At 43.1% G+C, this 12,219-nt stretch overlaps 1 protein-coding gene across 2 annotated transcripts in view; it reads left to right on the top strand.

Annotated features, from left to right (window-relative positions):
- Positions 1-12,219, top strand: part of MEIOB (meiosis specific with OB-fold) — a 28,246-nt gene that overhangs the window by 1,062 nt on the left and 14,965 nt on the right. For both annotated transcript variants that reach the window (XM_049637269.1, XM_049637268.1), the window contains exons 2-6: positions 1,931-2,007; positions 3,589-3,646; positions 6,287-6,418; positions 8,090-8,162; positions 10,264-10,459. In XM_049637269.1, the coding sequence (XP_049493226.1) occupies positions 1,939-2,007; positions 3,589-3,646; positions 6,287-6,418; positions 8,090-8,162; positions 10,264-10,459 (528 nt within the window). In that variant the 5' untranslated portion in view covers positions 1,931-1,938. The remainder of the gene's footprint in view (positions 1-1,930; positions 2,008-3,588; positions 3,647-6,286; positions 6,419-8,089; positions 8,163-10,263; positions 10,460-12,219) is intronic.

Below are 12,219 nucleotides of genomic sequence, written 5' to 3'. Positions count from 1 at the left end.
GAGGAGTAAGGAGGTCAGGGGAGGGAGGGGGAGGCAGAGAGGGGTACGGAGGTCAGGGGGAGGCAAAGGTGGAGGGAGGGAGGAGTAAGGAGGTCAGGGGAGGGAGGGGGAGGCAGAGAGGGGTACGGAGGTCAGGGGAGTGGCGTGGTACGGAGGTCAGGGGGGTGGCGGAAGCCAGCAGATTCAGGAGGCAGTTGGGAGAATGCGCAGGGCCGGCCGGGCGGTTTCGGATCAGTGCCTCGAAGGACAGGATTTGGTGGCGGCCGAGTCTGAGGCGGGCTCCACCGCACGCCCCTGGCACCCAGGCTTCCCGAGTAACACACCCCTTCTGGGCTCCGGAGAAAAAAGTCAGCGGGGTGTGTGGCAAGGGCCCGTCCCCCCCTCTGCTCCTGACTGTCATCCAAGCCTGCTCAGAATTGGGGACGATGGCCTCAAATTCAGAGGGTTGGTAGGGTTTGTCCTGAGGGTCCGGCTGTGAGCCAGACGCCTTAGAGCCAGCAGCGGGGCCCAGGGCCTAGCCATGCCCTCACGAGGCCTGAAACAAGGGGCCGGAGGGAGGTTGCCTTTTATTTTTCTTAGTTGCTTTTGTTTATTTATTGTTAATTTTTAAATGTTTATTTTTGAGGGAGACACAGACAGAGCATGAGTGGGGGAGGGGCAGAGAGAGAGGGAGACAGACTCGCAAGCAGGCTCCAGGCTCCCAGCGGTCAGCACAGAGCCCGACGCGGGGCTCGAACTCACGAACTGCGAGATCATGACCCCAGCCAAAGTCAGAGCTCAACCGACTGAGCCCCCCAGGCACCCCGATGATTTTGTTTTTAGAAATCATCTTTCATTGACCGAGTTTGCCTTTTTACTTTTTAAAGTAATCTCTATACCCAACATGGGGCTTGAACTCACAACGCCAAGACCAGGATTCTCATGTTCTACTGCCTGAACCAGCCAGGCGCCCCAGAAGGTTGCCCTTTGAAAGTGGGAGGAGGGCCCTGAGCTCAGGAAGGGGAATTTGGGAGATGGGGGGTAGGGCAGCCCGAGATTGTCTTGCTGTGTCTGATGTCTGTAGCGTAGAGCCAGCTCGGAGCAGGCACTCCCCAGCTGTGCCCCGTGGCATTGCCACCGTGTTCCCTCTACCCTTGCCAAGGATCCGGACCCGTGGCCCTGAGGCTGTACACATCCAGTCCTACCTCTGACCCTCTGTTTTCACTGCTGCTCTGAGGCTCCTGGGTGAGGGACCAGCTCCCAGCCCTGCCCGTCCTGATGCAGGGCCTGTGGCAGATCAGACGTAAATAAGTGAAATTGAATAAATTACCAGTTCGGTGCAGCTGACAAAGGTCGCTACACTGAAACCTCTTACAGTACAGTGAGTGATGACCCTGAGGGAGGAGCCACATCCGATATTTTGATATCATTCATTTGATATTGAGTGCTTTTTATGTGCAAGGTAGCCTTGAAATACACTCATGAAAATCTCCGAGGTGCCATCCTTCCCTCATGGAGCTTCCCATCTAGAGATGCGGGTGAAACACTACCTCTCCCACACACAGTGTAACCAGATTTGAGGTATTTACCAACAGAGTTTGCTGTATTTCCAAAAGTAGAAGTCTGCAAGTGTCCCACTGAATCATCTTTACCTGAAACTCTAAACTTGCAGGGTGCTCAAAAATTGCTGAATTTACATGTTTTGGAGAAGTGAAAGTTAAAAATTACAACCTAACTATATCATTCAAAACTGTAAAAGGACTTTTGGAAACATGTTTTTTACAGGTTTGATCTGTACTGACTTATGTATCACTGTTAAAATAGAAACTTTACCCAAAGACTGAATAAAAAATCTGAGGCTTTCCTAGACGATTTTTTAAAATCTTGGCACTTTTCATGGTTTTTTCGGTTATTTAATTTATGCATTCAAGTTATGTTTTCTAAAATGTAGGTAAAAGAATGGCCAACTCCTTTGCATCAAAGACGTTCACGGCACTTGCAGATCTGTATCCAAATATGGCTAACCTGGTAGGTTTCAAGATCTAGCGGTTTGGGTCTCTAATGAAACTATTTGGTAACATTATATTCCATCCACATTATTGACACGTGCTTATATAATTGACAAGATACTCACTGCATCAGTACCATTATTAGATAGTAGGTACCCCTAAACCGCTTTGAATTTATGTCAGCGACATGAAAATTAGTCTCTCTTTTGGTTAGAGGGTAGGACATTGTAGGTCTGATTAGCAATTGTTCAAAATAATCAAGTTGAGTTGTGTTGTTTTAATTAAATATTTACTAACAGCTCCAATTTAGCATAATAAAATTAAAACATTTTTACTCAGCAAGATCTATTCTCTGACCAAACTGTACTTAAGTTATACATTTAAATACTTATCAATAGGCTCCTTTTATGACCTAAAGGTACACGACAGATATAGTTGTGAAATATTATGTGAAAATTCATTTTTTACTGAAGGGCTGCAGGGGGAGTCCATCATTTCAAATATACGAAGACTTATTTAGTCAAACAAAATCTAGATGGAATCCTATTATCGTAAGGTAGTCACACCCCCTTACCTTCCCTGCCCTAGCAAATCTGTTGTTTATATCTGGCATTTACAAACCCGGTTTCTTAAAATGGTATTAAATTTACTTGTAACTGTAATAATGTGTAATGAGAAGTTTGTTAATGTTAAAAAATAATTGTTGCTATTATAGTGTTTCTTGAAAGGTAAGCTATTTGTTAATTTCCTCATCGGTTAGAAAGTTGTACTCGATATTTCCATTAGGTGTATTTTTACAACAAAATTTGGTGAGATCTGCATGCATATGGAATTTAAGAAATAGCAGTGTGTCTAAATGTAGTGAGACTAGTTAATAGCTCAGCTAGAATGTGGTAGTCTTGAAAGTATGAACATATTTTAAATGTAACAGATTATTGCAGGGTTAAAATCAGCTGCTAGAATTAGTAATGTAAGTTTAGGTTTATCTTTTCAGGAAAACATTTTTATTTCTTAAAGTACTTTTTCAATTTTTCTTTGGTAGTCACTAAAGAGAACATTAAAATGTTTAAGGAGATGTTAATATCTTTAAGGTTAAGATCTAGGACTGCAGAGCATAGATTTATTAGCATTAATATACAAGTTTTGTTACAATCAAATTTATATTACCGTTTAGCATGTTTGGATTACAAAGCTAAGCAATTTTATGTGGCTTGTTAGAAAGTCCTATATTAAGGAAAGCTTTGAAGACCGCGGCAAATAAAACTGTATATACATGTGTTTTGAATGAATTCAGTAAGAATGGATAGCAATGGGCAGTGACTGCGCTCCACCTAGTGATTGAAAGTAAAGTAGAAACTTGCTAAGTATTAAATGATTATATTTGCAGTGGCAGTTAACTGTCTTATTGCTTCGTACTATTCCTGGTGGAATTGAACATTTATGAAGTTCTTTTAGATGTTTGTCTGGAGTAAATATATTTAAATGGCTCCTAGTCAAAAATGTTTGTTAGAGCCAGTAAAATATAACAAGTCCATGAAATTAAATTTACCAGCTACATCTGTGTTTAATATTTGTCTTCTATAACCCTTTTGTTTTTCAGAAAATAATTGGTATAGTTATTGGGAAAACAGATGTCAAAGGCTTTCCGGACAGAAAAAGCTGAGTTCTGGTTGACTCTTTGCTTCATTTTTCATCAAGTGTGGCTTATGACTGCAACAAAGTATATTTAAGTTATTGAACCTCTCATGCCCATTGAACTCCTTGAGGGCAATGGCCATGCTCTCTATTGTATGGTAAAGTACTTGATTTAAGGCCATATGTGGAAGGACGTTAAAATCATTTTTAATGACATGTACAGCTGTGTGGCCATAGTAAGGACTCGACCTTAACGATCACTCTCAGCCTCAGAGGTGCACATATACAGGTACAGCTAAGACAGAACATGACAAAGGACAGGGGGTTTGAGCACGGATGTGTCATGATAGAGTCGTGTTGAGGGAGAGAAGTCCAGCAGCACATCTGCATATTTATTCAACCAGACCACCCAGTGGAAAAAATCCATTTTTTGTATGCGGAAAATACAGTTACCTTTGGTTTTAGTGGTTCTCACTGAGTTGTTTGACCTGTGTAAAGCTTTTAGGACTGTGAAAACATAATCCAAGACTAAAATTAGATTTTCAAAATCAACTCGTTTTCAAACTATTGTAGGTGACACAGAACAATACCATATAAAATGCCAAAACTAGCGACGCATTACTGTTAGCTTTTCAAACATCAGTGCTGCGTGTTAAAGGTTGCAGTCTGAGTGCTTCTGGACAGCTGGAGGGAGGTCAGAGCTCTCATTAGACAGAAATTTTGTTTGAATCACCTGAGTAATTATGCCTATCTTTTTTTGACTCATGGTAGCTTTCTTTTATTTCATGGAATTAAAAAAAAATTTTTTTTTAACGTTTATTTATTTTGGAGACAGGGAGAGAGACAGAGCGTGAGTGGGGGAGGGACAGAGAAAGAGGGAGACACAGGATCGGGGGAGGGACAGAGAAAGAGGGAGACACAGGATCGGAAGCAGGCTCCAGGCTCCGAGCACTCAGCTCAGAGCCCGAGGCGGGGCTCGAACACCCAGACTGTGAGATCATGACCTGAGCCGAAGTCAGACGCTCAACCGACTGAGCCACTCAGGCACCCGTATTTCATGCGGTATTCTTACGTTTGATGTAAATAATGAAGATGTCGTCTTGCACCCATGCTTGTTTACACCTTCACTTATTTCATCATGATTAATTAGATAGAATTATCATTTGAATAGTTTGAGCAAGTCCATATATCTGTTTTCAAAGCTCTAAAAGGAATAACTTAAAAGACATGAATTAGAAAAATGTCAGTAAGTAAACATTTGCTAAAATCACAACAGTGAAATACAATTTTTACCTATCAGACTGTGAGGGTAGAGGGCTGTTCCTGTGGTGTTTGACTACTTTTTATGCGTATATGCACAAAACTCCTTTTGGAGACAAGGCGCGCTTACTGACTTTAAGGAAACATTACACATGTATTAATATGTCTTCACTAAAAATTCAAGCAGTTACAGAAAGTTATATAGTTGAAAAATGAACTTTTTAATTCAGCCCCCAGCTCTTCTGAACCTAGTCTCCTTCCCGAAGGTAAACGCTAATAACAGTTTGGTAGATACCTGTAATTTATACATGTATGTTAGGTTGTATTTAAAAACATTTTTTTTAATGTTTATTTTTGGGGGGGGGGTGGGTGTTGGGCAGAGAGAGAGGGAGACAGAATCTGAAGCAGATTCCAGGCTCCAAATTGTCAGCACACGGCTTGACATGGGGCTGGAACTCAACGAACCAACCATGAGACTGTGACCTGAGCCAAAGTCAGTTGCTTAACTGACTGAGCCACCCAGGTGCCCCACTTTTTTAAAAAAATAAAAAAATATGGGGCGCCTGGGTGGCGCAGTCGGTTAAGCGTCCGACTTCAGCCAGGTCACGATCTCGCGGTCCGTGAGTTCGAGCCCCGCGTCAGGCTCTGGGCTGATGGCTCGGAGCCTGGAGCCTGTTTCCGATTCTGTGTCTCCCTCTCTCTCTGCCCCTCCCCCGTTCATGCTCTGTCTCTCTCTGTCCCAAAAATAAATAAAAACGTTGAAAAAAAAATTAAAAAAAAAATAAAAATAAAAAAATAAAAAATTGTTTTAGTGAGAGTGAGTTTAGGAGAGGGACAGAGAGAAAATCCCGGTCAGGTTCCACAGCCTGACGCGGGGCTCTATCCCACAACCCTGGGATCTTGACCTGAGCCAAAATCAAGAATTGGTTACTCTACCGTCCGGAGCCACCCAGGCATCCCATGGTTGTATTGCTTTTTTAATCAGCAAAAAAGCAGGGAAGAAATTTTATTTCAGGGGGAAAACATGTTCCTGCTGACCCCTAGTGGCGCATTTGGTAGCACACATTTATTTATTTGAAGTAATTTAGATCTGAATTACGACTTAGTTTAAAATAATACCAGTAAGAGAGAAATGCAGAACCTAAGCTACTATCTGTATGGTTCAAGCCTATGTGTCATTTCCCTCGAAATCCACAGGTAACTGGGGAAAGAGAACAGAGGGGCCAGTCGTGAGGGGAGTTACCGACTGGCAGCTTTGAGATTCATACAGGCATAACATCGTAGAATTTGTATCTGAAATAATATTTTTACCATGTGTTTGAGTATGTTTGTTATCATAATGATCCTGTTTATTCAAACTTAAGAGTTTTCATTTGAAACATGAAAGCATTGGTTTCCCTTAGATGTTGGATCAGAGAGGTACACTTTCAGTTTTACCATCCGGGACTCACCAGCCCATTTTGTAAATGCAGCGTCCTGGGGCAGCGAAGGCTACATCAGATCTCTTTCTGACAGCTTTAGGATCGGAGAGTGTGGTAAGTGGGCATTGGTTCTTAAACTGTTTCTGTTAGACTATTATTCCTGTGATGTATTTGAGGGAGTCAAAATAAAACACGGTTCCTAATTCTCAAGAACCTTATCAGAAGGAAGGCGTGCAGCTTTTCATTGCTTGAAATCCATTAACGTGATACTCCCGTATTTTTACCAGGTAGCTTTACGATCTTTGGTTTCTTTCCTTTTTGAGTTTGCATCAATACCTGTTGTGGCGATAGCCATTTGTCTTTCCACAAACATGATAAGGCTGCCAAGTAGCTTTTGATAAAACATAATGTTTGAATTTTAATGGCACTTTAAGAAGCTTTGCTTTCAGATTCACATACCAAGTCTTTGGTATCCTTTGCCCATCCCAGGATCCCTCTGATGGGACAGTGTACTGTAATAAAAAACAAGGACTCTGGAAAAAGATCTGGGTTCAAATCCTGGTTTCAACACTCATTTACATCATGGCTTTGAGGAAATTTCTTAACCTTGTTGAGCCTCAACTATGCACTAGTGCCCTGTAGATTCTCGTGAGTGTTAAATGAGGTTGTGCGCCTGGTGTCAGTGCAGAACTTTGTCATCCGGTGGGTGGCAGCTCCAGCCTTGTGCGGGAGACAACATGTACACCAGCCCTCTTTCGTGGTAGGAAAAAAAGGGGAAGAGTAGTGCACATAATTGAACTATTCCTCTCCAGTGCTGCGGCATCCAGCAGGGTACTACGTGTTCCTGTGTCTTAGCACCTACTCGTACATTTATTCCCTTGTCTTGTGAGCTGGCAGCATTGTTTGTAGTGTCTCTGTAACTGAGTGATAACATGTGGACTCTGAAGGCAGAAAACTGTGCAGACTTCACAGGGCCCAGGACAGTGAGACACACTTCTTGGATGAATGCCAGTACGTTAGTTATGTGGCGCTCAAGATATATTTTGGTTTTAAACCATATGTGGATGGGTGTGAGGGTGAATGAGATAAGGGATTCTGAAAGCATTAAGGTTGACGATAATGATAAAGCTAAGTAGGATCTCAGTGTGGTGGAGTGAAAAGATTACAAATTTTGGATCAACAAGTGTAAGTCTAGCTCTACTACTTTCTAGATATAAAACCTAAGGAAGTTATTTAACCTCTGTGATTTCTTTATTTGTAAAAAGGGATCATCATGGAGTGGTTGCGTGAGGAATTCGCAAAACAGCACAGAGAGGTCTCATGTAGACCATAATGAGGAAACAGAAGCCCTAAAATGTTAAGTCATAAAGCTGATGAGTCGTGGAACTGAAATCAGAAGGTGGATTTTGTATCGCTCTTTCTGCCCCAAGGCTCTCGTTTCCCAAGGCGACAGTGAATGGGGTGAAGTTCACTTAAAGTATACGATTTATGGAAGGGCAAGTCATGACCAGATCACATGCTGAGTGTGACTAGTCAACAAAGCAACGTTAATGCAGGTCATCAGTTGGGATTGAAACCCAAAACATAAGAAATGTCATCTGGGATCAAATTGATGGTCAAACCCTGGGCTTCTGTGCCTCACGGTGCCATAAGAAAAGGACCATGAAGGATGTGTAACACTGACTCAGAAGTTAGAAATAACATTGTAATGTTCATTGTTAGGAATACCTGTTCTTTATTTACCTAGTTACTCTTCTGTAATAGTATCTTTTCCTCCTCTTGTAGTGATCATTGAAAATCCTCTCATCCAACGAAAGGAATTAGAAAGAGAAGAAAAATTCAGCCCGGCAACTCCTGGGTAAATATTCCAGCACAGAGTCAACACCTTTGTGCGAGAGTGACCGTCGCTGTTAAGTGCCTGTGCGTCAGGTTAGCAGAGGGCTTACTGAGGGTAGAGGCTTCAGCCTGAAAATTAGAAGTTTAGTTCTTCCTCACAGTATTTACCTTTGATTGTGAAGTAATGGGCGTTGATACAGGAGTACACGAAAACTGGCTTTGTTACTTTTATTCTCGTGCTTAGATTTAGACAAATTTGACTCTAGTCACATTAAAGCTGAGCAACAGGAAGGAGAGCTAAATCTTGTAAGTCCTGTGTATGTGTCATAGCAAAAAGGTACGACTCTGGCTACATGCCTCTTACTCTCTTAGTTCGTGTTGTCTGGAAGCAGAGCCAGGAGGAGCTTTTGTGTGCAGGTGGTGGCTGTCAGGGGCCGCCTGTAACAATAGGGTCAGGGTAGAGCAGAGAGGCGGCTCGACCGGAGCCAGGAGGGAGCTCTGGAACGTGAGTGGCACCCCTGAAGGAAGGCCAGTGGGCTTCGGGCCCCGTGTTCGCAGGCCACTGGCGGCGTTCCATTCCCCGCCGCTGGCATTTCTGATGGAGGACGGTTCTCCAGAGAAAGGTGAGGCTGGTACAGGGCTGTCAGTGGGACAGAGTCCCACTACACACATACCCTCCCCCCTTCCATTCTGTCCTCATCATATACCAGACCCCAGTTCTCGTTTCTGTGCAGCCACACAGATCTCTTTCCACTTTCTGAACACACTGGGCTCCGTGCACCGACACCACATGCATTTCACTTCCCTCTGCACAGAGCAGTCTCCTCTCATCTGCTTTGGACGTTTGCTCCTTCTCCTCAGTGAAGCGTCCACTTGAACGCCACCTCCTTAGGCCTTCTCCATTTACTTTGTGTTAGCGGCCCTGCCAGTCCCTCGCTGGGACCTCGCCCTTTGCCCTTATCATCATAACCTGCGATCTGAAATGGTTTCATTGCTGTCTGTCCCCCACTCATACCTGTGAGCTCCATGAGATCAAAGGTCTTGTCCGTCTTCTTACCACTGTATTCCCTCTGCCTAGACTAGGGTTTGGCACATAATAGCTCTCGGCAGATATTTATGGAATGAACGTATGAATGGATGGAGGGAGGGTCAGGAGGAAGAGCATTTTTGGTAGAGGGAACAAGCATGAAACCTCCTGGCATTTTCCAGAACAATTAATAGTAGGTTGAAGCATAGGAAACTGTTGCTATCTGACTATATTTGGTCTAAAAACTAGTGCGGGTGCAGGTGTACGTGTCACTCTCATCATCTAGTATCTGATGTGGCTGGAATACAGGGCAAGGGCAGGGAGCAGTGGGAGGGAAAGCTGGAGAGAAGAGCAGAGAAACCTCACAGGCAGCTCTGCCTGCCTGCCTGCCTACCAACTTCATTCTCTGGCGATGGCTAGCCCAGAAGGTCTTTGAGCTGGGAAAGAATATGTTCATATTTGTGGTCGAGGAACATCACTTCAGCTACCTGAGCGGGGAAGGAAGCTTAGGAGACAAGGCAGTAGTTGGGGCGAGAAGTGATAAGATAAAACCCTACAGAAGTAGGGGGGGGGGTGTGGGAAGAGGGCCTGGGTTAGAGGGCTGGACAGAGGCTCCTGGAGGGGACTTGGGAGTTGATTGGCTGCACGGGGAGAGCACCTCGATTCAAGTTCAGTATGTAGATGTTGGGCATCTACTCTACAGAGAGCATCATAGGAAGAAGCTATGCACGGTCCTGATGCAGGCAGGGCAGGGGGTGTCAAGAGATGGCAATGATGGGACACCCCCACCCTGACATTTCAGAGTACTTTTATGCCCGTTTCACAGAGAACAAACCAGAAGCTCAGAGTTTTGGGCAAGGTCAGAAACTCGTATGCTTACAACTCAGGCACGGATTGGTCATCAGAACATTTTCTTAATGAAAATACATTTTAGACAAAAAATATTGTACAACATTTTTCACTGTTTCTGAGGGTACAAATTGTGTTGATATAGTCTAAGTCACAAGCAAAAAGATAATTTAATGTGAACCTGGAAATATTTTTCTACTAGAAAGTCACTTGATATTAACTATTTCTGTGTGTGTTTACAATTTAGCAACTGTAAACTGTTGCTCAGTGAGAATCACTCCACTGTAAAAGTTTGTTCCAGTTATGAAGTGGACACCAAGCTCCTTGCTCTGATATACTTACCTATTAAAGAGTCTCGTGATTACTATTCACTGGGTGATATTGTTGCAAATGGACACAGTCTGGATGGAAAGATTATTAACGTGCTTGCAGCTGTGAGGTCGGTGAGTTAAAGCCTCAACAAAGCCAACCTCTCTTTGGCAGGGAGTCCTATCACTGCATTTCTGTTTGGAAAGTATTAACCAGTTGGAGTAAATTTTCTTGATCCATAGTCACTTGAATTCAGAAAATGGTACCAGTTCTCATCAACATCAAAGTAGCATTTTATCTGTGAGTGAGTAGCAAAAGAAAATCATATTTGAGTGTGAAATGCAGCACACTCATAAATGATCTATCTGTACGAGAGCTTTTCATACTTGGGTTAAATAAAGACACGAATGGAAAGGGTAAATTCATTGACTTGAAGATCTGCAGGAAGTCTCCTGAAGGAGTGGAAGTTGGAAAACTCATGTCATCCATTCATGTGTGTGCTCGTGATATCCTGAGATGTGGGTGAGAATATCCACTGTGTGGCCGGTCTGTGACCTAATGCAGGCGTCGTGGGGTGCTGCGGAGCCCCTCACCAATGGCACATCATCATCTCTCTCTCACAGTTGCTGCAGTGAGTTTCAAACTGTTGGTCAGACTAGTCACTTGGCAAGCATTTAGAGAGAGATCTCAAAAGTAAGGTTTCAGGGCCCGTGGGTGGCTCAGTGAGTTAAGCATCTGACTCTTGATCTCAGCTCAGGTCATAATCTCAGGGTCATGAGTTTAAGCTACTCTGCTGGGTGTGAAGCCTACCAAAAAAAAAAAAGTTTCACTAAAAAAAGCTCATGAAGAAGATGAAAGGAGCAAGACCAATTCCTCAGTATATATAGTGATGATAGTCAAAGACCATATATATATATATATTATATATATATATTATATATATATATATATATAATATATATATATATGAAATAGCCTTGGGTATTGAAGATAATGTAGATAATGTTGTAAGTAATTGCTCATTGCTTTTCTGTATTAAATGACAGGGTTGATTCTCCCTGTTGACAGACCTGTGATGGTGAAGCCACGTCTGCTTTGCTGTCCACCTTAGCCCCAGCCTAGCACAGTGCCTGCCACATAGTGAGTCCTCAATATAATTCAGATCAGAGGAATAAATACCCTATATGAAAATATTGAAAAACAGAAGCGGTGCCTTGGTGGCTCAGTCAGTTAAGCATCTGACTTTGGCTCAGGTCATGATCTCACAGCTCCTGAGTTCAAGCCCCACGTCAGGCTCTGTGCTGACAGCTCAGAGCCTGGAGCCTGCTTTCGATTCTGTCTCCCTCTCTCTGCCCCTGCCCCACTCATGCTCTGTCTCTCTCTCAAAAACAAATAAACATTTAAAAATTTTTTTAAAAATAGGAGAGATCTCCTTCTGGGCAATTTATCTTGTTAAAAAATTTTTTTTTCAATGTTTACTTATTTTTGAGACAGAGAGACAGAGAGAGGGAGACACAGAATCTGAAGCAGGCTCCAGGCTCCGAGCTGTCAGCACAGAGCCCAACACAGGGCTTGAACTTATGAACCCTGAGATCATGACCCGAGCCTAAGTCAGACCTTTAACCAATTGAGCCACCCAGGCGCCCTGGGCAATTTTAGCTTCTTAGGTAAAGGCGAAATATGATCTCAATTTCCCTGCAATTCCATATAATGCCATTATATTACAATGTAGTAAGAATTCTCTAAAACTCTGTATCGAGTATAAACAGAAGCCTGTAATAGCTTTTCCTGCTTAACCGCCGTGGGTCTGGTACTCTCTTTTCTAGGATGATGTTAGCTCTTTGTTTTCCCATTCTTTCTTCTGCCATTTTGCTTCCGTCCCTCTTTCATTTCC

The sequence above is a fragment of the Panthera uncia genome, chromosome E1 (genome assembly GCF_023721935.1).
Source record: "Panthera uncia isolate 11264 chromosome E1, Puncia_PCG_1.0, whole genome shotgun sequence".
Classification (NCBI taxonomy): domain Eukaryota; kingdom Metazoa; phylum Chordata; class Mammalia; order Carnivora; family Felidae; genus Panthera; species Panthera uncia.
The sequence above is the reverse complement of the archived record's forward strand: the minus strand, read 5'-3'. Positions and strand labels throughout refer to the sequence as shown.